The sequence below is a fragment of the Leguminivora glycinivorella genome, chromosome 4 (assembly GCF_023078275.1).
Source record: "Leguminivora glycinivorella isolate SPB_JAAS2020 chromosome 4, LegGlyc_1.1, whole genome shotgun sequence".
NCBI lineage: Eukaryota > Metazoa > Arthropoda > Insecta > Lepidoptera > Tortricidae > Leguminivora > Leguminivora glycinivorella.
The window spans coordinates 24,329,226-24,354,233 of NC_062974.1; the positions used below are offsets into that span (position 1 = coordinate 24,329,226).

General features: G+C 36.6%; 2 protein-coding genes across 3 annotated transcripts; one reads left to right on the plus strand and one right to left on the minus strand.

Moving 5' to 3' along the window:
* Nucleotides 1-19,644: 19,644 nt before the first annotated feature.
* Nucleotides 19,645-21,149, minus strand: LOC125225868. Its single transcript, XM_048129744.1, has 2 exons — nt 21,083-21,149; nt 19,645-20,112 (listed from the first exon to the last, which is right to left on the minus strand). Exons 1-2 carry the CDS (start codon nt 21,141-21,143, stop codon nt 19,682-19,684), a joined length of 492 nt encoding a protein of 163 aa, XP_047985701.1. The 5' UTR covers nt 21,144-21,149; the 3' UTR covers nt 19,645-19,681.
* Nucleotides 21,150-21,299: 150 nt separating this feature from the next.
* Nucleotides 21,300-24,932, plus strand: LOC125225882. 2 transcript variants are annotated; one of them, XM_048129763.1, is made up of 3 exons: nt 21,300-21,458; nt 23,287-23,324; nt 24,482-24,932. In XM_048129763.1, the coding sequence occupies exons 2-3, from the start codon at nt 23,300-23,302 to the stop codon at nt 24,805-24,807; spliced, it is 351 nt and encodes a 116-aa protein (XP_047985720.1). In that variant the 5' UTR covers nt 21,300-21,458; nt 23,287-23,299; the 3' UTR covers nt 24,808-24,932. The 2 variants fall into 2 exon arrangements, with proteins under 2 accessions (XP_047985720.1, XP_047985719.1); XM_048129762.1 differs by lacking the exon at nt 21,300-21,458 and having other exon boundaries at nt 23,243-23,324.
* The last annotated feature ends 76 nt before the right edge of the window (nt 24,933-25,008 follow it).

Genomic DNA, 25,008 nt, shown 5'->3' on the forward strand with positions numbered 1-25,008 from the left:
CGGTACCACCAGTAGGGGGCGCCTATATTCACGAAAAGCATATTTCGTCACAGGGGGAACAAATAGACGAACCAGCTGGGATACTAAAACCGGGCAATCTGACTCCCCCTTCAAAATACCACATGCAACAGACATCAGCACGACATTACGCCCAACTTCTAACGAGAAGAAACCCAACGTCCCCAAATCGAATTTTGTTAGGTACAAGAATGGGTAATACCCGTACATTTTTTTATAAAAGAAAAGCAAAAATATTTTTTGGACCTTTTCGAGCAGCAAGATGTAGGACGCTTCATGGGGATTCCAAACGGCTGAGGCTGTCTCAAGCTTACTTCTCCCTAGGGCAGTATAAAGAAGCTTTATATCCCTGGGATCGTCAAATTCTTTGGCGTTGCGGACAACAAAACCAAGCCTGCGGTAACAGTCTGCAGCAAGCATTGTCATGTGCTCATGAAAGTTAAGGTGGGAATCTAAAACAACCCCCAAGTCCTGTATCGATGTGACACGGGCGATGGGTTTCCACTAGGGTATGCAAAAACCGGTTAACTTAAAAAACCGGTTAATAACCGAGACTTTTCCTTCAAAACCGGTTAACCGGTTATTAACCGGTTTTGAGGATTTTTAGTAAATGGCCGTACTACGCAATAATTACCATTACCTTTAAGAATTCTGATGTTGATGATATCGTAGCAGGTATTACTTGCACGATGAAGATCATTTTTAGCCAGTTTTTGGAAATTTGGTAAATGCGGAAATTGCTTGTGTGGTTTGAATGTGATTCGACAGTTGCGTTTTCTAGGCATGTCACGAAGGTCTACAGCTCCCAGAGCCCCTAGTAATACAAGCAATTGATGTAAGAAAACCAAGATCTCCATTTTACCTTTCTTTTAAAAAATATAGTTTGAAATATACGGTAGACTCCGGTTACAACGACGCTCAAGGGACCGCTGATATTACGTCGTACTAACCAGATGTCGTACAAAACGAATTTCATTTCTTTTAATTAAAAGTTGTCTACATCTCTATTACTAAAACATTTCAATCAATAGGTTTATTTACAGGGTATTATTATCATCATTGTATTAATGCCTTATTTTATTGTGACTTGTTTAGTTAGAAAAGTCCTTTTTAGTATGCGTGCTTGCTCATCATTTGTAAGTAAAGCTAGTTTATACGCAATCGAAAAATACAAATTGGATTCTATTTAGCTTATAAGATTAGACCCGAGGCGAACAAATTGTTAAAATTTTAAATGCAATACTCCAAAAAGTTACGTGGCCACAATGTAATCTTGCTACTTGTTGTAGGCAAGACTGGGGGCCGTGCTCGGGTGGAAGTAGCCTTGTTTCCTCAATTTAGTAGTAAAACTGAAAACGTTGTCGCTCGTCTTTGCAACCGGACTTGACGGACGGATTCTGTGTAAAATGTGTCGTAAAAAGCGGCTGGTCGTTAAAATCGGAGTCGTAATAAACGGATGTACTTTCATACTAGGTATCACATACGAAAACCAAATAAATACCTACCTGTGCTTATGTCGTTGTAAGAGGTTGGACGTTAGGTCTATGCGGAGTCGTAATATATTGGGTTGGTAAGAAAGTAATGAGCGATCGATTGAATTCCACATAAAAATTTTGAGAGAGTTCTAGAATCTTCTATGGTCGAAAGTATATAAAGGGCGAGTCGCACAGTTTCTCGTCAGTCATTCACTAGCTGTCGCCGAGCTAATATAAGGAAGAAAATGGACGAATTAAAAGTGCATGTAAGGCATTGCTTACTATATGAATTTCAGTCTGGCCATTCAGCCGCCGAAGCAGTGCGTAATATATGTCAGCGTGTTGCTCCTGAAGTTGTGTCTGAGGCCACGGCAAAACGATGGTTCCAGCGGTTTCGTAGTGGCGACTTTTCATTATCAGATCAACCTAAGTCTGGTCGACCGGTGAAGATTGATGTAGCCAAATTAAAAACCTTAATTGAAGGAGATCCGAGGCTAACGAGTCGTACTCTTGCTACCGAGTTAGGCTGCTCTCATGTCACCATAGAAACACATTTACACGAGTTGGGAAAAAACTACAAATACAGTGTTTGGATACCGCATGAACTTGATAGAGATCAACTAAACCGCCGTGCCGATATCTGCATACAACTTCTGTCTTTTCGCCGCACATTCAACTGGTTGGACCATCTTATCACTGGAGATGAAAAATGGGTCTTATATATAAGTCACACACGCAAACGTCAGTGGCTAGCTCCAAACGAAAAAGGAATAGAGGCACCAAAAACAGAGCCTCACCCGAAAAAAGTTATGCTGTCCGTTTGGTGGGATATTCATGGTATTTGTATATGGACCTGGTCTGAAATAAATGATGATTATTATTATTATTATTATTATTCACTGGGAACTCCTACCAAGTGGAATGACTGTTACCGCATCAGTATACTGTAATCAGTTTGAAAATTTAAACCAAAAAATCTGTCAGAATCGTCCACAGCATGCTAAAGTTTTTTTCTTACACGACAATGCTCGCCCACACATTGCAAAAGTGACTCGGCTAAAGCTATTGGAGCTAGGTTGGAAAGTGATACCTCATCCACCGTACTCTCCAGACTTGGCACCTACGGACTACGCATTGTTCAGATCGCTGAGCAATGCCTTGAATGAAAAAAAGTTCGATGATCAAGCCCATCTACGACAGTACATAGCTGAGTTTTTTGAATCTAAACCTAAGAACTTCTTCGCCGATGCTATTCATTCTTTACCAGAACGATGGAGACAAGTAGTAGATAACGAAGGCCGTTATATTTTTGATAAATGATTAAAATAATAAATTAAATAAAAATTACAATATTGGTTATGATTCGCTCATTACTTTCTTACCAACCCAATACTAACCGGACTCTACTGTATTGTATAAAATGTGTAATTAAGTAGACTCGGGACTAATTTTTAAAATAAAATCATTACAGATAATAATGTTGTCAATGAAAAGTAACGAATAAATCTTTATTATTACAAAACATTAAATAATTACGTATTTTTGAACCTTTTAATGCAAAATTTTCCAAATTTTGAGAAATAAATACAGTTTCGGTTATTAACCGGTTAGAGACTATAAAAACCGGTTTTTAACAGAGGCCAAAAAGTCTCGGTTAACCGGTTTTTCGGTTAACCGGTTAACCGGTTTGCACACCCTAGTTTCCACCCCAGGAGATACTGCCTACACAGGGGACTACGCGCTTAACAAAAAGTAATAACCGCACACTTGTCAACATTGAACTGAAGTTTGTTTACAAGACTCTATTCATAAACCCGATCAATATCACTTTGTAAAGATTGTAAGTCACACTCTTCCTGGACCCTGTAAATCAGTTTCAGGTCGTCAGCATAGAGTAGGCATTGCGCATGCTTAGGCACCAAAGCCAGATCATTGACCATAACGCCAAAGAGCAGAGGACCCAGATAGAGCCCTGACTGACCCCGGAACGGGTGGGGTAGGTGATTTTCCACGTTGGCCGTATCACTCGACTTCGGGATGGGCGTCACACGAGTGACCTTCCATTGAGAAGGATATTCTCCAGAATGCAGAATTTGGTTGAAGATATAAGTTACCGGTGCTATCAAGCACTCCTGGCAACCCTTCAAGATATAGAATGGAATTCTGTCTGGACCAGGGGAGCTCAGAGGTTTGAGACTGGCTATGCTGCGCTCCACTTCAAGAGGAGTGATTTTATTAATGTGAATGTAATTGGCATTGGTAGATAATTTAGTAGGACTAGGATTGTTTTTTAAGAACGATTATATGGTTCGTTTATCGTAAATAACTCGTAAACGTAAATAACTCGCACAGTGGCTTCAAGCAAGAATTGGTCTGATGCAGAAAAAATCTACAAAAATTTTCTATACTAAGGGCTCCACACAGTTTTCATCGATTTTAAGTTTTGAGTTGAAACTCCTAAATTTGCACTTCAGATAGAATTATAAGACAAAGGGTCATCGGTGCTTCAATTATAAAGGATGTAACATTAATGCCGGTGATCCATTTAAGAGCATAACCGGTATCGAATAGCGGTTACGAATACCACTTCCTTTTTTTAAAATAAACACCATGAAAATTAAAGGTACTATATAAGGTAATGTATAAGCCGTAGGATTTATCTTCGGCAATTATGTTACATAGTGTATATCTCTAAAATTCGTAAGAGCCATATTAAAAAAAAGGAATATTTTTTATGATTTTTTACATGCTTTAAAAAATCACTTTTCTCAAACTTGCAATGAAATTTTATCATGACGTACTTCAAATTAGGTCGGGAAGTACTACGTATCAGGTACGCTGAGTGAGGATGATATGTAATGGAATTTCATAGTATGTACATTGCAGACCTTACGCCGTGGCTTGCGGGGACGACAGCGATGCGACGGATACGAATTCAAACCTTATCGATATGGAAGTAGACGATGCGATGAGACGCGACGACGACGGTCGCGCGATCGTTGCCCACGCAAGACACGGCGTAAGTAGGGTTTGCTCCCGGGAAATACCGGTACCGAAAGTACCGGGAATTCCCGGGATTTTTGGCCAAGCAAAGAACCGGGAAATCAACTTGAAAAATCCCGGTACTTTCGGTACTTTCGGGAAATACCTTTCAGTGGCATTTTTTGATACAAAATGTATTTATTTCTGTTTATATTATTTAAACAGTTAAAAAATAGGCATAGGTACAGTAACACGCGCTTAATCACTATTTTAGCGGGTGGCAGTGGCAGCCTGGCAGCCATGGCTAGATTGCTACCGCGATACCCTAGGACCCTAGCTAGCCCCACTAGCCAGATCAGTAGTCGAGTTATGTATTTTTGGTAAAGGTTTGTTATATTAATTTGTGTATTTATTTTTTCTCTCTCAATCTCATTTCTCATTTGACTAATTTCTCTGCATGTTATAAAACGGTTAAAACTAGAACTACTAAACGGATATTTATGAGTGTTTCACCTATGTATGAATAAAGTGATTCTTGAGAATCTTGAGGAATGTTTAAGGTTTGTTATTATAAATTGATTATTAAAACATGACTATATGTGCTAAAAGTCGGTAAAAATCACGCTGCTTAAGAGCTTCAATTGAAAACCCTGCCCGTACGTACCGATCGACTTATAACAAAATAATATATGGTGGAATTGTCGCTTTTATACATAAATATAGGCCTAAAAAAAGTCGGCAATGGCTTATGTCTAACTTTTAAAGATAACTGCTATAAACATGCTTAACATTAAAAAAATGTTTACATATAATGTGATATTACGGTATTCCACAGAAATATCCAGAAAATGACTAATTTTCTCGAGAACGTTCCCTCTGACTAGCAAAAAAATAGTGCACCATCTCAAATGTTTTGTTTCCTTTAGTTCACATTCTTTGCTTCAAATTACATGTTTGGGAAGTTTTGTGAGATTTTACTGCCGGTCTATAATCAATTATTATATTTCTTTAATAGTATTTGTCTTATTTCTTTTACTAAGCGATTAAACATCTCCCAGTAATGGCAGATCGCTTAATCGGAGCAATGTATTGTAACGATAACCATTGATGCCTATGTTTGCCAGATAGTCGGGTTTAGGCGGAATTCTTCACGATTTTTTTGCTTGTTCTCCCGACTCCCGATTCATTATAATAAAAAAGGCAGATAAAATAATACGCCGAGCGAAGGCGGTGCGGTTCGGTTATAGTAATATAATAATAAAACATGTAAAATGCCAAAAAATATGTTGTTTTATTTGAAAAAGCGAAAAAAATTGACCAGTCCCGAAAGTACCGAAAATCCCGGGAAATCCCGGTTCCATATTGCTTCTGTACCGAAAATCCCGGTTCTTTTAAACAGTACCGGTACTGCAATCCCTAGGCGTAAGCCTCCAATGCACCAGTCGTTTGTTTCTAAACGTCAAATTCTGACACAACGTCACAGAATATATAAATAGTACAACGTTAAGACAACGCTATCATCAGAAAAAAAACATGCATAACGGATTACATAGACTGTGGCGCCCCCTATTAATTTCTACTTTTTTTTGCCAGACTATAATGCGGTAAACGTCACCGGTTAAAACTTTGCCCCAAAAAGATTTCAAAAAAAGTTTAAGCGCGGAAATCAAAAAAATATACCTATGTTTGCTCGGATTTATCAAATACCTATGCTTTTCAAAGGATAAGCTAAGAAAAATTGGTCCCAAGGTTTTTGGGTCGACACTATAATCAAATGATGACTTTTGAAGAGGTTATATCCTGCAGAAATTTTCATCCTCCTGTTACCCCCTGGGGGTGAAAAATACCCGATTAACCTCAAAACTGTCTTATTTATTTTCTCCGAAACTACGAAAGTTACTAATACCAAATTTGGTACAAATATTAATGGCACTAAAAGCTATGTGAAAAAAAATATGACCCTTCTAACCATAAAAATTCTTTAAAAAAAATTTAATTTTTTTTTAATCACCCTGTATAACAAGTTCGGCTCTTGGTACAAACTAGGGTATGCAAAAACCGGTTAACTTAAAATACCGGTTAATAACCGAGACTTTTACTTCAAAACCGGTTAACCGGTTATTAACCGGTTTTGAGGATTTTTAGTAAATGGCCGTACTACGCAATAATTACCATTAGCTTTAAGAATTCTGATGTTGATGATATCGTAGCAGGTATTACTTGCACGATGAAGATCATTTTTATCCAGTTTTTGGAAATTTGGTAAATGCGGAAATTGCTAAAAAAGGCGTGTGTGGTTTGAATGTGATTCGTCAGTTGCGTTTTCTAGGCATGTCGCGAAGGTCTACAGCTCCCAGAGCCCCTAGTAATACAAGCAATTGATGTAAGAAAACCAAGATCTCCATTTTACCTTTCTTTTAAAAACTATAGTTTGAAATATACGGTAGACTCCGGTTACAACGACGCTCAAGGGACCGCTGATATTACGTCGTACTAACCGGATGTCATGCAAAACGAATTTCATTTCTTTTAATTAAAAGTATAATATCTACATCTCTATTACTAAAACATTTCAATCAATAGGTTTATTTACAGGGTATTATTATCATCATAGTATTAATTAATACCGTATTTTATTGTGACTTGTTTAGTTAGAAAAGTCCTTTTTAGTATGTGTGCTTGCTCATCATTTGTAGCTAGTTTATACGCAATCGAAAAATACAAATTGGGTTCTATTTAGCTTATAAGATTAGACCCGAGGCGAACAAATTGTTAAAATTTTAAAAGCAATACTCAAAAAGTTACGTGGCCACAATGTAATCTTGCTACTTGTTGTAGGCAAGACAAGGGGCCGTGCTTGGGTGGAAGTAGCTTTGTTTCCTCAATTTACTAGTAAAACTAAAAACGTTGTCGCTCGTCGTTGCAACCGGACTTGACGGACGGATTCTGTGTAAAATGTGTCGTAAAAAGCGGCTGGTCGTTAAAATCGGAGTCGTAATAAACGGATGTAACGCACACAGTTTGTATTTTCTTTTCTCTTTTTTGTTACTGTTGTTGTTTTTTTCTTTTTTTACTGTCTCAATTGTATTTTACTGCTCTGTCTCTTTTTATGTTGCGCCCAATTTGTGTGTTTTAAATTGTGTATTGTATTGTGTGTGTTTGTAGTCTGCCAAATAAATGACTTATCTATCTATCTATCTATTTATGTACTTTAATACTATCACATACGAAAACCAAATAAATACCTGTGCTTATGTCGTTGTAAGAGGTTGGACGTTAGGTCTATGCGGAGTCGTAATATACTAACCGGACTCTACTGTATTGTATAAAATGTATAATTGAGTAGACTCGAGACTAATTTTAAAAATAAAATCATTACAGATAATAATGTTGTCAATGAAAAGTAATGAATAAATCTTTATTATTACAAAACATTAAATAATTACGTATTTTTGAACCTTATAATGCCTAATTTTCCAAATTTTAAGAAATAAATACAGTTTCGGTTATTAACCGGTTAGTGACTATAAAAACCGGTTTTCAACAGAGGCCGATGTAAAAAAAAGTCTCGGTTAACCGGTTTTTCGGTTAACCGGTTAACCGGTTTGCACACCCTGTTAATTTTTAAAAGAGGCTAAAAAAATGTGGGTCAATTTAAGAAGTAATGGTCTACAGTGTAATTTTTTGCTTTTGTTAATAATAGAGGGCCCACCCGGTATAATGCAAATCTCTATGTAGGAGTTTGTTAGAGAATAGTAGGCACCAAAGAGCCAATTCATATTATATTTTCATATGTTCCTTCTGGACTAGGTTAATGAAACTTTTGTATGGTGCACAATATAAATTGGTTCATATTTTAAATAAATATAGTGTTTGTACCAAGAGCCGAACTTGTTATACAGGTTGATTAAAAAATTTGTTCAATTTTTTTTTAAGAATTTTTATGGTTAGAAGGGTCATATTTTTTTTACACAAAGCTTTCAGTGCCATTAATGTTTGTACAAAATTTTAAATTAGGAACTTTTGTAGTTTCGGAGAAAATAAATAAAACAGTTTTGAGGTTAATCGGGTATTTTTCACCCCCAGGGCGTAACAGGGGGATGAAACTTTCTGCAGGGTATTACCTCTTCAAAAGGCATCATTTGATTATAGTGTCGACCCAAAAACGCTGGGGGCAATTTTCCCTTTCAAAATGAGTTCAGAAAAAAGTGATGTGGATGTGGATTTAAACTGTAGTAACCTATAACTGCAGTAACCTTTCTTATAGGAAATTTTATGTAGACATTCTCGTGGACATTTTATTTAGCTGTGGGCCACCGTTTACGAGGTATTTACAAAAACGGCCCATGAAATCTATTTAAAAATACTTTCCAACTAAAATATTGGTTCTAGCACAGAATATATAATAGTACAAGTACAGAAGGCCCACTGCTTTGATGTTCACGAAATGCCGCCTTTTTAAATGCCTACAAAATTCTAACAAAGAAACGAGCCGCACGTGCGCAGCGTCGGATGATAGGGTTGCCTATGGATTAAAACGAATTAATTCTCAGATAAAATGTTATACTATATATTCAAGTCTTGTGTACTTTCTAGGTATATATACAGTATTTATATATTTTTGTTTAAGCCTTCAGCATCACAAGCCTTATTGGATTTTTCCGTGGGACTTAATCAATAAGATCTGTGTAAGATTGTCCTATTTTATTCATGATGTCTTTTTAACTAAGCATTATTAGCCATTCCACACGTGGACATCGCATATGAATCTTAAAAAAACTCGCAACGTAATTTAACAATAGAAAGTGCGAACGTGCGTTCCGTGAGAACGGGCGCCACCCCTGATTAGGCCGCGAATTCGCGGCCGCCAGCATGTACTTGTAGCGCGGCGATAGAATCACGGAGTGAGCCGCCCCTGGTTCTAGCGAAAAAACATATAGAACCTTTCTTGTAGGAAATTTTATGTAGATTTTTTCTCGTGAAAATTTTACTTAGCTGTGGACCACCGTTTACGCGGTATTTACAAACAACGGCCTATGAAATCTATTTAAAAATACTTTCCAACTAAAATATTGATCCTAGCGAAAAATCCTATAGAACCTCATGAAATAAAACTATGGAAACGGATTAAATCGCGTATAATGAATTTAAAATACATCCCGACGTTTCGAACTCTTTACAGCGTTCGTGGTCAACGAAACGAAACGTCGAAACGTCGGGATGTATTTTAAATTCATTATACGCGATTTAATCCGTTTCCATAGTTTTATTTCATGAGTAACTATCGCGGTAACCGAAGACAATCTTATAGAACCTTTCTTGTAGGAAATATTATGAAGATTCATTCTGTATAACATTAGTTTTGTATGTGAGCCACCGATTTCGAGTTATTAACAAAAAACGGCCCATGTGATCTATTTAAAAATACTTTCCAACTAAAATATTGATCCTAGCGAAAAATCTTATAGAACCTTTCTTGTAGGAAATATTATGATAATTAATTCTGTGTAACATTATTTTTGGCTGTGAGCCACGGTTTTCGAGTTATTAACAAAAAACGGCCCATGTAATCTACTTAAAAAAACTTACCCACCAAAATATTGATCCTAGCGAAAAATCTTATAGAGCCTTTCTTGTAGGAAATATTATGTAGATTAATTCTGTATAACATTATTTTTGGCTGTGAGCCACCGTTTTTGAGTTATCGACAAAAAGCGGCCCATGTAATCTATTAAAAAATACTTTCCAACTAAAATATTGGTTCTAGCGAAAAAGCGTATAGTACCTTTCTTATAGGAAATTTTATGTAGATTTTTTCTCGTGAACATTTTATTTAGCTGTGGACCACCGTTTACGCGGTATTTACAAACAACGGCCTATGAAATCTATTTAAAAATACTTTACAACTAAAATATTGATCCTAGCGAAAAATCTTATAGAACCTTTCTTGTAGGAAATATTATGATAATTAATTCTGTGTAACATTATTTTTGGCTGTGAGCCACGGTTTTCGAGTTATTAACAAAAAATGGCCCATGTAATCTACTTAAAAAAACTTACCCACCAAAATATTGATCCTAGCGAAAAATCTTATAGAACCTTTCTTGTAGGAAATATTATGTAGATTAATTCTGTATAACATTATTTTTGGCTGTGAGCCACCGTTTTTGAGTTATCGACAAAAAGCGGCCCATGTAATCTATTAAAAAATACTTTCCAACTAAAATATTGGTTGTAGCGAAAAAACGTATAGTAGGTACCTTTCTTGTAGGAAATTTTATGTAGATTTTTTCTCGTGAACATTTTATTTAGCTGTGGACCACCGTTTATCTAAAAAAAATTATCTTAAATCTATTTACTAAAAATACTTTCCAACTAAAATATTGATTCTAGCGAAAAATCTTATAGAACCTTTCTTGTAGGAAATATTATGAAGATTAATTCTGTAAAACATTAGTTTTGGCTGTGAGCCACCGATTTCGAGTTATTAACAAAAAACGGCCCATGAAATCTATTTAAAAATACTTTCCAACTAAAATATTGATCCTAGTGAAAATTCTTATAGAACCTTTCTTGTAGGAAATATTATGATAATTAATTCTGTGTAACATTATTTTTGGCTGTGAGCCACGGTTTTCGAGTTATAAACAAAAAACGGCCCATATAATCTGCTTAAAAAAACGTACCCACCAAAATATTGATCCTAGCGAAAAATCTTATATAACCTTTCTTGTAGGAAATATTATGTAGATTAATTCTGTCTAACATTATTTTTGGCTGTGAGCCACCGTTTTTGAGTTATCAACAAGAAACGGCCCATGTAATCTATTTAAAAATACTTTCCAACTAAAAAATTGATCCTAGCGAAAAAACTTATATAACCTTTCTTATAGGAAATTTTATGTAGATATTTTCTGTTTAACATATTTTTTTGCTGTGGGCTAACGTTTACGAGGTATTGACGAAAAACGGAGCATGTAATAGATTAAAATAAATTTTCTTACTAAATTATCCATTTATATATTGATCCTATCGAAAAAACGTACATAACCTTTCTTGTAGGAAATTTTATGTAGATATTTTCTGTTTAACATATTTTTTTGCTGTGGGCCACCGTTTACATACCACATACCCACTCCAAAAGGTCACAACTACATACAAGCCCCTTACAACTTACTACGTTTTTGTTCGAGAAACAACATCAATAATTACTTATTTCGGCGCGACATCTGAATACGGTTAGCCGTGGTTCTAAGAATTAGCCAAATCGCCACACGTTCTGGGACTATTGAGAGATTGTGCTGTGATAGGATAATCAGTTTGCAGATTAGCCACAGGATTGTTTTATTTCCTGCAAGTCAGGCAAAATATATAAACCCATTATTTAAATTGCCTCTAACTTAGTCCAGTGAACCTATAAGATCGTAATCAGGAAATTCCGGAATTGCTGCGATAAGGGACTAAGGTTACCTATTAAATACTTGTACTTAACTATGAAAGTTTAGCACCTTTGCATGCAAATTTTTTGGGGTACAGTTTCTCTGCAACCGATTGTACGAGCATTGCTTAAAGCCTCCGCCACACATAAAGCGTTTTGATAACGTAGCGTTAGCGAAGCGCAATGATAGCGGTGCGCCGGACGAACGCTGGCGTTCTGCTCGCAATCTGCGCGCATTCCGCTTCGCGATGAAAAAAAACCCGGAAAATTCCCGTTTTTTTCCATTTCCTTTGGTTTTTTTCAGAAATTTATAGAAAAAAACCGCGAAACTTTCGGCTCTTATTAAAAAAAAACGATCAAATATGAAAGAAATTGGTCATTGTTTGGACGGACACATACCAGAGATAGAAATCGATTATTTCCAGAGCGACTTTATAAAATTAATCTTTATTCGGGTGAATTTGCACCTACAAACGCGCTGCACCGACGACATGGAAGCAAAAATGACTGAAGTACAGACGGTCAACCAAATCTTGGCACTAAAATATGGCGCGAAAACCAAATTTTCTATGGGAATTAATACTTTGCCCTTACATTTTTAATACATTTTTAAGTGTTAAGGCTCGTCGATGATTCCGCCAACGTCAAGGTTTAAGAAGGCACGCGTTTTATGAAGACAATTCGCCGGTGAGCCTTATATTTTTCAAATTTACCGCCTTTTTTGATGAGAGTGAGAGTGATTAAAAGAATACTAATTTTAATAATTTATTCGTTTTTTTCTTAAAAAACCCGAAAAAACCGATTAAAACGAAAACTTCGGAAAAAAACATTTGGTTTTTTCCGGTTTTTTTGACGCTAATTTCGCTCGCCATCCGCGCTCGTTAGTTGCCGCCGGCGTCCGCTGGGCGCAACGCCAGCGTTCGTCCGGCGCACCGCTATTGCGGGAGCGCAATAATAGCGGTTGCGACTCGCTGGCGTAGGTGGAGCCTACGCTCTCAAAACGCGCATGTATTGTGTGGCCGAGCCTTAACTTCATGACTCCGTGTATTTGTTGGTGACTGTGCTTCGAAGTTGGCGCCATAATCCTTCTTCCATCCGACATCTTGTCCAATAAATCCAGCCCAATCGAATATACGATTTCTGAATAATTGTGTAGCACGTTCTTGACTGCTTTACGAACTTATGCGCAGGAATTGTGCCAATATGGAAATGGGACAAACATGCGCCATTACCATTTTGTTTAAACTTAATTTGTGTGAGTGTTTTTGTTTTCGTTGATTCAGAAAACAGAAATAAAATCAAGAGGAAGAAAAAGATCAGTCATTTCGTGTTCTGGAAATAAGAAGGTAGCATTATCTGTGAGATAAACAAAAATAATACTTAAAATCTTTAAGTTGGTGTACTCTTGCAAGCTATATTTTTAAGTAGCATGGATTGAAAGGCTGGCCTTTGTAAGTATAATAATATTAGGAGATTTTGTTTAGACGTCATTAAAACTATTTAGATTAGGTATTGTAATATTTTATTTCAATACAAAAAAGTAAATCCTTACATCTAAAATTTAGAAGTTGTAACAAGGAATTGGTTACCTACACAAAAAAATTACATTAATGCCGCGGGTAATGGAGAAGGCATGTCGATATGTCGTCGGACCAAACTCGCAAGGCAACCGATGTTAAAGTGGCACACATGACTTCACATGAGACACTTGCGAAACTTGTAAAACTTGCTATGCCTACTTATATAAACCGTTTTAAGTAGTATAAATGTTGTGACATATTCGTCTGCTTAACACATTACATACATGTAACATTTCATATTTCACAAATAAACTTAAAATTTCTAAAACATTTTTCATACTGAGACAGATAATATCTTCAAGACAAACTTTGCGGGCTATAAACAGTCAGAAAAATTCGTTTCTTTGGAAAACTTAGGACCGCGCGTCAAGTCTGTCTTAGTGATGTGGGTTCTTGCCTTGTTTCCTCCATGGCTGGCTGGCTGCTGTGGCCCAGTCTGACAAATTTTACTCTACTTTATACGTGAGCCTAGTTATTTTCGGACACTTTAGAGCAGTGAGCCAAGTCTGTCTTGGTGTTGATCCTGGTTTGTCTTCCGGCGGGAACTCTCACGTCCACTAGAACTGCTGGTTACTGTGGTTTGACAAACTTAGCTGTACTTTGTATAACTTTTAGCTAATCTAGTCTAGTTTTTCTGGGCCACCTTAGTGCCGTCTCAGGTCTGTCTTTGTGTTACTTCGGGCTTGTCTCCTGGCGGGGTCTTTAACGTTCACCCACCTACAGGCTACTGTGGTTTACCTTAGCTGTATTTCGTATATCTTATAGGTAATTTAGTCTAGTTTTTCTGGGCCACCTTAGTGCCGAGTGCCAGGCCTGTCTTGGTGTTGGTCCTGGCTTGTCTCCATGCTACTATAGTCTTTAATTTATATAGTACTTATAACTAAGGGAGCCTAGTTCTTTTTGGCCTCTTTAGGCTCCTGAGCCAAGTCTGTTTTCGTGTTCATTAGTCTTGGCTGGTCTCCTTAATTTTGTATTTGTAACTTATAGCTAATAAGTGTAGTCTAGTTTTTTTGGGCCACCTTAGTGCCGTGGGCCAGGTCTGTCTTGGTGTTGGTCCTGGCTTGTCTCCCGGCGGGAACGCCCACGTTCACCCCAACTGCTGGCTACTGTGGTTTAGCTTAGCTGTACTTTATGTAACTTAAAGCTAATCTAGTCTAGTTTTTCTGGGCCACCTTAGTGCCGTGGGCCAGGTCTGTCTTGGTGTTGGTCCTGGCTTGTCTCCCGGCGGGGGCGCGAACGTTCAGCACAGACTCCACCACCACTTCCTCGATGAAGGGCTGGCTTCCGGTGTCTGAAACAATCATTCAACCAAATTTAAACTACGTGAATGAAGCTGTCAAGTATACCGATGCCGATGTAAGTGGAAATGAGAAAGATCTACATCTGTATATTGATCTGACTGCAACTTTATAAAAAATCACTTCAAGGAATTTAGTTTTTTTATTCATGGCAAGTTTCATTTTCCCGACATACGTTTCAAAAGTTTTAGAATATTTTCTGTGATGATCTATTGCTATCGCAAAATGATATAATTTAAAACAAAAATGTTTAATAATATAAAGGACTACCTACATTATTCAAATGTATCTTTTAAGACGATACATGAGCAAAAAATGCTAAAATGGAAAGGAGGGCTCATTTCAATTTGGGAATTTTAGTTAAGTATACTAGTGTTAATAACTAGATTTATCAAAAAAAAAATTGTCCATTAAGAACAACTCAGTTAAAAGATATTGCGAAAAAATCTTTAAAATCGAAGTTCCGCTCTCGACTGTTTCCTCCTTCAAAACTTAATCAATCGGAATGAACTGTTTGACCGTTTAGTTTTTTTTTTTGCTAATTGTTACCAATGTTGAGTATCACACCTTTTTTTGCGCCATAATGAAAAAGGCCGTTTTTGGAATTTTTTCGTTGGCTCTAGCGTCATTAAAAATAAAAAATATCAAAAAAATCAAAACGGTCCGACACATAAAAATAATAATAATCTGTGTTGAAAAAAATCATTGCTCTATCTTTAAAAACCACGAAGGAAATAGTCGAGAGCGTATGTATGGAGATTGAATGTATCGTCTTGCATATGCATAAACATGTTTCGTAATCGTAAATCAAACGATTAATATAAGAACCGGTAATTTTTAATCACATACAAAAACACTGACTAATCAGTTGCACCGTATAAGGAAAATGCATCCATTCGCGTTTGAAGATTTAATATACATAAATTTACTTAGATTAACTTTACCGAGAAATGAACATCTACAAGTTTAGTGTCTATGTCTCAACTTATAATAACAAAAATACATACACGTTTAAGATATTAAATAACTGATGAGGTCAAGGACATACGATGTTGCGTCTAATTGTTAAGTAGATGATTATTATAATAGCAAGTTTTTCTGATTAGTACATAATGAATATAATATAAAAAAAACTTGTCATGTTTTTGTGATGCCTAAAAAACTACTTCCAACAGCCCAGTTACTAGTAATGATTGTTGATCTAGAGAAAAAATACATTTGATTCTTTACACGATTTGATACCAAGTGGGCAATATTATGTTACATTACAAATATTTAATTTCACAGACGCTCAATCACTTTTTAATACAAGTTTAAATAATTACCCCATTATTAAAGTTCGTTTGTCCCTTGCCGACGAATCAGTGTGATAGAAAAGGACAAACGAACTTTATCTGCTTAATAAATAAATTTACTTATTTTGAATACCTATCCGTTACTTGAACTTGATTAAATAAATAAAGAAAAATCTTCACCTGTTGGTCCTGCTTGCAACGTAGACTTCTGCGGTGCCGCCACCACCGCCGCTAACACCACCAAAAAAATCAACAAGACTCTCATGGCTATGGTTTTTACTTTTTAAACTTTGACAGCGCGCTATTTAGCCAGTGCGTACTTTTTTAAGTGGCCAGTACGTTGTAGTTTTTAGTGGCCAGTACGCTGTGTATTTATTTTGTTAGTGGCCAGTGCGTTTTTATCAAAGTGACAGGTTAGAGTGCCGCTAGCGCACTGCGGGTGAGATGTCACCGAGTCGGTCGACGACGTCGGTGGTCAATTCTGCAGCGATAACAATTTTATTATTGCTTAACCTCCTGAGTCCCAGAGGTGATGAATGCTTCTGTCTAAAACAAGAATAAGTATAAGCATGAAATCAACGTATTCTTCTATGTTTTAACTACAAGAGGGAGAAATTTTGGATACTTAATTACAGGTTTTATTTTTTGTGGCGGCAGCGTGCAAGGTCTCGTGAGTAAGGATACGAGTGGTGAATATATGCTGCCAGTTTTCCCTTAATTGCCTTATACAACACCCACGAGACAAGATGTGGTTTGTGGTGCTATTTTTTCTGATGTCGGCATCACTCGGCAGTCTCTCGGCACGATACTTACAGGTTCAATTAGTGCACTTAATGCAAGTACAATAAAAGTGAAAACAAAGACAGAAGAGACTGTCTATCGGTGGGAAACTATTAGGAATACACCCTAATGGTGAGTTGCTTCCGTTGCATATGGAAGGTATGTGTGTTGCTTATTGTTGACATTGAACACTCCTCGCTCGCTGCATCTGTAATAAGTAACGCCGTGTCTTGCGTGGACGACGGTCGCCGTCGCGTCTCATACTTCCATATCGATAAGGTTTGATTTCGTATGCGTCGCATTGACCGTCGCCCACGCAAGCCACGGCGTAAGAGGGTTTGAAATCGAAGTTAAATTTTCGTGAAAATATTGAAAACACTCGTTTTTTAGGGTTCCGTATTTTATAGGAAGGTCAATGCAAATTTGCATAATATTTGCAGAATGGCCGCCATGTTGCATAAGGTTCGCGAGTGGGCGATTTCCAATCCACTCCCGCGCAGCCTACACTGCGACCCGCTTATATTACACATACACGCATTTTATAAAAGGCTTGTGACATAAACTATGTACCGATACTGTCTCTCTTTGTCTTAAATAAAATCATTAATTATTTTAATTTCATTTTGTATATATTTTTTATCGATGGCTATACTTTTCTTCCAATTCGATATAATTTAGTTGAGTTGTTTTACATAACATAACACTTACACTATACACTATACATTTGTTTACATTTGTTTACGAATTAACGTTGGCAATAAAACTTAAATATAATTATACTCTGATGTGACCTAGGTTCCGGCAGAAAATCAGTGCTTTGGTCGAAAGAGCGAAGCGTATCACTGAGCCGAGACCCTTTTGTCCTGCTGCAACGCACACAGTTGTATTCTGTACTTTAATTTTTTACTATTGTTTGTTTTTTTCTGTCTTTTATTCATTTTATTGCTGTCTCTTTTTATTATGTTGCGATTAATTTGTGTCTCCTTTAATCTGTATATTGTGTGTGTTTGCAGTTTGCCAAATAAATGATTTATCTATCTATCTATCTTTTATCAGAGTTCATGTACCTACTACTTATATAGTCATCTCCGTACTATAATATCGAGTCAGATTGGTATCAAGCTCAAGCTTAATCTTAACCCCGGGACTTCTAGTCTTCGGCCCTACGCGGAGCTCGGCCTTTGGCCTTCACCTATAGACACTAGTCCTAGATATTAAGGTTAAGAATTTTGAAAAAAAATTGGAAAAAAAGGCTTATATGTATAAGCAAATCAGTTCTATTTCTAACTCTCTCTTCCTCTTTTTTATGTACCTACCCTTATTTAGTTACATAGCAAATTACAGGTAGGCAAAAAAAAGTAGAAATGAACATTTTTTTTCTCATACAAGACTCTTGTATGAAAAACCACCGTCTACGTAAATAATTATTATTGTTACGTATTGGCAGCTATTGATATTGAGTCACTCATGTAACAAGAGTGACTCAATATCAATAGCTGCCAGTGCCACATTCAAAGCGTTTTACGTAGACGGTGGCGGCCCTATTATTGTCTACTCTTTTTTTTTTTTTTTTTTCATGGAATAGGAGGCAAACGAGCAGACAGGTAACGACTCTTTTTGCCTGGCCGTACAGGGTTAAATCTTGTGATAAATCTGTGCAGATGTAAATATGTAATAGGAATGGCATGTTCGTAACTTCGTAATTAACACGCATGTTTACAATGATTATGTATTTAGCAAAACCACACGCCACAACCTTCAGAGTTCAAAGATGTGCTAACTATGTCACCGTGATTATGTCGTAAATATGTTTACTAAACTAAATGTATACATTAATTAGCAAAAATAGTGTGTAGGTAACTGTGTATAATAAATATATCCCATAATTAATATATGTAAATATGTATAACCCTTAGACTAAATATATACATCAATGGTATAACCATTTTATTTATTTATAAAACGCGCAGAGTTAATTTAGACGGACTCTAGTAAACTAGGTACTTAGACTGACAAAAACTTTTATTACAACCATTCGTTTAAATTAAATTAATAGAATAGAATAGAATAGAAGAAATGTATTCAGAAAACGCTTAAATTTAGGAATTACATAGACAGTACTAATTTATTGTTAAGCGTCACTGAAAGGGTCTCCACTCAGCTTAATGTCAAGATACCACTTAAGGATCTCGACGCTGGTCTTCCGTGGAAACCCTCCGAGAGAGCGTAACTACATGCGCATATATCATTAGACGGATTCGCATAATTGAAATCACGGTAGGTATACACTATTTTTAGCGTTTTTATTGTCATGTCAAACAAATTGCTAAAATACATATGTCATGACAAATGCTAAAATTTCTTCGAACTGACTAACGGTATGTATTATAGTTTGAAATACTTGGTTAATAGATTGCCTTTATAGAAATATGTGCATTTTCTGAAAAGTTCCTTTCTTTATCTGGCACGAAGGACCAATATAAATTCATGGACTCTGCAATCCGTTTAAAATAACTTTTTTGCAATTGCTATTTACAATGGATTTCAGTGTCATGGGAAAAATAACATATAAGAAATGGTATTGTATACGCATCCTTACAATTTAGGGGGCCCATTTCACTCGAGAAAGTGGCACTAATGGCACTATAATGTAACTACCATTTATGAACACTTGACTTCTGAAAGTTCTAAAGCAGGTTGATGATTAGAAATACTTGTACATCTTGAAAAACAAAAACGTAATATCATAATCTAAAAATCCAACTATCACATAAAAAGCAAAATAAAACGATAAAATGTAGACAGACTAATTTAATCATCGCCAAAAATTAAAGAACGGGTTAAAACTAGGATACACAAACTCTCTCATTTTTGCTTCTGGTAACTCCTTCACCCTCCACGGGTCTTCAAACAGATACTGGTTCTGCATCGGCCACTGCCATTGCCTCCAGTCCATAGGCCAATAAGCAGGCCCAATAGAAGAGGTAAGAGCGGAAGAAACGCCTAAAGCGCCTGGGTGAATTTGAATACTGCTTCCATATTTGCCATTGATTGCTTTGAGTGATGTGGCAGGGTTGTAGAGCTTGTAGAACTCTTTGGCTGTGTTGGGGCCAGGTCCAGGATAAAAGTGGACGCCTCCTGAGGTGGATATACGACCGTTTCTAGAGGTGACTCTTGCGATGGAGGCGACGCCAAATATTTTTGGGTCTGATTGGCGTTCAGGTCTGAAGTCGATGGTGGTTTCACCTGAAAGAAGACAAGGTACCTAATGAAAAAGAATTGCGTTGAGTGAATCGCGTTCCTCGCGTTTGGAAGGGGTGTTAAACGTGGTAAGTACTGAAATACTGCATTACGACTTGCATGAAATGACTTGATTACGACAAGAAGAGGAAATTGATGAAAAATAAGAAGAGGTGAGCAGATTAAAGGTGTACATAAGTGCTGTTTAAAAGTAAAATTAGTTTTTTATTTACGTATGTGTTTTCTTAGGATCGTATCAAAACAATTTATTATTTATGTAACCAGAAACGTGTAAAAATAAGTAGAGGGAGTCCTGGAAACTTGACATTTCATTAAAAATGTGCCACATTTACGGATCCTATATACCAGCGGTTCTCAAACTTATTTTCCCATGGAACCCTTTTGTAAAGCAAATTGTCTGACGGAACCCTCAAATTAAATAAATAAAAAAAATCGGCGGGGTGTTATAAGTTTAACGTGTCTGTCTGTCTGTGTGTGTGTCTGTCTGCGGCATCGTAGCTCCCGAACCGATGAACCGATTTGGATTTAGTTTTTTTTTGTCTAAAAGCTGAGTAAGTCGGGAGTGTTCTTAGCCATGTTTCATGAAAATCGGTCGAGTATGTCGCGGTCGGGGTTTTTTTCAAAATTTTAATTTTGTGGTTAGGTTTAATAAGTCTTAATCATAATAGTAAAATGTAATCACTAGATTAGATTCTAAATGTGAGGTATTACATGGAACTGTTTTTATTTTTACAATTGGGGAATCTTTAGTTGTATATGGAAGAGAGTTGAAGTCGCATATCAGTCAACCAAAATTCACACGGAGCCCCCAAAGAGGTTTTGCGGAGCCCTAGGGCTCCGCGGAGCACACTTTGAGAATGGCTGCTATATATATACATATAGTAAGGGTTTATACTATATATACCTATAGGTATTAGGTACCTGCAGAACCTACATGCAAATAATATAAACTCACCTGCATTAACAGTAACAAACACAAATGCAACCAAATTGAGGAACCACGCAAGTCTCGCCATCGTGATAAACTACAACCAAATGCAATCTACTCCTATCACCCCCGATTTATATTTACCAAGATAAAATTACAAGTTTTCATTAATGATATTTAAAACGGTTCTTAATCAATATTTATTGAACTTTGGCAGATCAATTTCCTATGCAGCCGTGTGATGTCTATAATTTCTCCGCTATTACTTCGACGTGAGACTTTAAGAGGCAACAGGAGTGAAAACGCTAAAATGGAAAAGAGCTCACTTTAAAATCGGGGTACCGCTCTCGACTGTTTCCTCCAAAACTTGACCAGTCGGAACGACATTTGAGAATCTATTTAAGTAGATAAAAAATCTATGTCGGACTGTTTTGTTTTTTTTGGCTAATCGTTATGAATTTTAAACATCACACTTTTTTTTGCGGCGTACTCAATCAGGCCGTTTTTGAAAAAAATTTGATGGGCTCTAAAATAAGAATATTAAAAAAAGAAAAACAGTCCGACACAGATAAAATTAATAATAATCTGTATGGAATAAATCGTTGCCTTATCTTCAAAAACCAGAAAGGAAACAATCGAGAGCACGTCGAGAGCGTTTGTATGGAGAATTAACCCCTCCTGTTCTGTCTTAACCAAAAGTGTTTGTAAAAACTGTAATAGCTCTCCTAATACAGTAATTGCAGCAATTGTTTAAAGTAATTATTTGGTTTATTGATTAGTGTGAAGATAGGAGTAACTGTACTTGAAGATGAATGATAGTGTGGCAAAAGTCGGACGAATGTCTGTTGCTATGCTAGTTTAAATTAGAAATATTTATTACTAGCTTTTGCCCGCGGCTTCGCACGCTTTAGAAAGAGACAAAAAGGAGCCTATGTCACTCTCCATCCCTTCAACTATTTCCACTTAAAAAATCACGTCAATTCGTCGCTCCGTCTGGCCGTGAAAGATGGGTAAACAAACAGACACACACACTTTCCCATTTATAATATTAGTATGGATATACGGTCTATAAGAGTGTTTGGCATATGACCCGAAAAATGTTTTGAGGGGATTGTGGCGTCATATCCTCTTTCTTGTCGTCCTTGGAACTTTGGACCTAACTTTTTTTTACGTTGGGGACATGCATTTACGATGACCAAAACTTTTTAATGGTGTTAACTAAATGCATAATGAAAAGGGTAGGTACCTATATTAAATTATTCATGTTTTTTTTACAAAATATATGCTAGGTCTTAGCGTAGGTCTCTGGTAGGGTAATAATCACGTCACGGCTTATCTGTCATCATTTGGCTTAATTACATCCTGATTAACGAGATTTGTAGCTGAAACAGTTTTTTATAAACGAAAATAAATGTCTGACCTTTTGTTACAAGATTCCTTATTCAAAGATATGACAGCTTTTGCTAAAACAGCGATATATCGATATGATAGATCTTTTTGTAAGTTGTTCCTTTGGTTTAAAGCTATGAGTTTTTCGGAACTTATGTGCGAAATGTCATTTGATATACTTGCCAGTCGCTTTTCGGTGAAGGAAAACATCGCGAGGAAACCGGACTAATTCCAAATTGGACTAGTTACCCTTCAGTCAGATGGCAGTCGCTTTCGTAAAACTATTGCCTACGCCAAATATTGGGGTTAGTTGTCACAGCGGACCCCAGGCTCCCATGAGCCGCGACAAATGCCAGGATAACGCAAGGAGGATGATGAAACAGACAGCTATTAGGTCATTGCCCTCTACGCAAAACATGATCACAGATTCACGATTTCAAGTTCAGCTGTCTAATCGCAGTGTTGATTTTTATGGCTCTTTACAGTTAAACGCCTACGTTCATACAATTCTTAATAAGTATAATTACAGTGATAGCAGGACTATGTTTTTTCTGAAGAACCGACAAGGCATTTGGCATCTTTATGGTTTAACCGTAAGGTTGGATTTAGGAAGTCGGTTTGATTTCTACCGGGAATCGAATGTTTTTTTAGGGATGTTTCAAGGGTTCATCGCCTTTCTTAATGCACGATTAAGTAATGACTGACATTATATTTAGCGTTGTAAGGCCTATATAAAGATGGTGAAATGAATTATGACTTCATATTAGTACGTGCTAGGGAGGATATAACATTTGAAATTGTGCAGTCATGTCTTGGCTTAAATTGTTATTCGTTGTTGCCAGTTTCTCTGCTTCGATGGCGGGTCCTATTGTTCTCAAAGGTTTGTTTTGTTGTTTCTTTTGTATTATCTTCGGGAAAATGAAATATTTAGAAATGTGACACATAGACAGACAAACGGACAGAGCGGCACCATAAGGGTTCCTTTTGTACTTTTTTGGTACGGAACCCTAAAAAGAGAAGTCAATATTTTGTAATATTAATGTAACTTAAAGTCAAAGACATATATAACTCCGTATAGACAGATAAAGTCTAAGAAAAAAACGTAGCTCAGTACCATACAGAAAAAGGTCCGGTGGCCTAGATGGCATTACACCTTTGGGGTACGCTCAGCTAGATGGCGCTAATATTAATAATTGACATTTTAAAACATATCAAGCTAAGAATATGACCCAAATGTCAAAACTGAGGTTCAAAAGTTTCAAGCCTGTGTCAAGAGATGGCAGTCTATGCACTGTGATTACACATTTTACTTTGACAGTAACTCTCTATAATACTCGATCCTCTTTGCTTAAAGTTAATGTAAATAATGTGTCAACGCGTCCACGTCCACTCTGTTAATTATTGTCCGATGACGTTTCCTCATGTTTCCTCTATTTCAACTTACGACGGTTTCCTCTTTGTGTGTTCCTACGATATCGGATGTCGGAAGGATGTCAAATATGGCGCCTTCAATATATAGGATACTAGCTTTTGCCCGCGGCTTCGCTCGCGTTAGATTAAAAGTAGTCTATGTCACTTTCCATCCCTTCAATTATCTCCACCTAAAAAATTACGTAAATTCGTCGCTCCATTTTGCCGTGAAAGACGGAAAAACAAACAAACACACACACTTTCCCATCTATAATATTAGTATCGATCGGTTTATCGGTTCTACATCCGATATCGGATCGGATAATGTGAAATCTTAGACCGCGTCAATTGATTTTTTGTAGAAATGAGGATTTATTTTTTATTTTTAACCGTGTTATGAAAATAGGAGTTTCCTATAGCTGATGCCGGATGTTAAATAATATCAGTACTTGAGTTCTTAACTCTATATTTTTTATTGTTATTAAGGTGTCTTTTCCAATGGCGAAATTTAAAAAATAATATAGTTAATCAATATCATCTTACTGAACTTGGCAATGTGAGCTCATAGCCATTGACCGTATTTTCAGTTTACAGCATATTTTACAACATTATCTGTATTTGTTTCAGGATCATCACCATCAGGAGACACAGTGATCGCCATATCATCATCAGACCCAAACGTGGAGAAGTATTTAACATTCAATTTTCCAACCCAGAGAGAGAATTTCGGAAGAATTGATACTAATCCTTCAGATTTGTACCAAAAAACCTTTAGTACCGCTTTAGCTGGAACCCATACTACTACAGGGAGAGGATTTCCAACCTTCAATCCATTTTTACTCCCATTTTTCAATATTCCCTTTAACTTTGAGGGTTTGAACTTCGGACCCTGGCTGAGAGGCGTTGAAAGCCAAGATTCTTTCGGAAATGGTGATGTAAGAAGTTGCTGTTAATGATAATGGCCATGTTTATGGTAAAATAAATGGAGTAAGCTTTGACAACGCTAAGACCAAACAATAGGATACCTAAATCGTTTTCATAGAGAATGTTCGTAACAAAGTCTAACCAAAATTAAATAAAAGGCCTTTAGCAACATGTCCAGCTAGTTAATATCTTTGACTGTAAGTGGAACTATTTAACTAAGGAAGACGATT

What these genes read in the sequence shown, in the direction of transcription:
- LOC125225868 (XM_048129744.1), bottom strand. Translation starts at nt 21,143, where the DNA reads ATGGCGAGACTTGCGTGGTTCCTCAATTTGGTTGCATTTGTGTTTGTT. An exon ending in GTTTGTTACTGTTAATGCAG is followed by an intron (nt 20,113 to 21,082) that starts GTGAGTTTATAT and finishes GTCTTCTTTCAG; the next exon opens with GTGAAACCACCATCGACTTC.
- LOC125225882 (XM_048129762.1), top strand. Translation starts at nt 23,252, where the DNA reads ATGTCTTGGCTTAAATTGTTATTCGTTGTTGCCAGTTTCTCTGCTTCG. An exon ending in GGGTCCTATTGTTCTCAAAG is followed by an intron (nt 23,325 to 24,481) that starts GTTTGTTTTGTT and finishes TATTTGTTTCAG; the next exon opens with GATCATCACCATCAGGAGAC.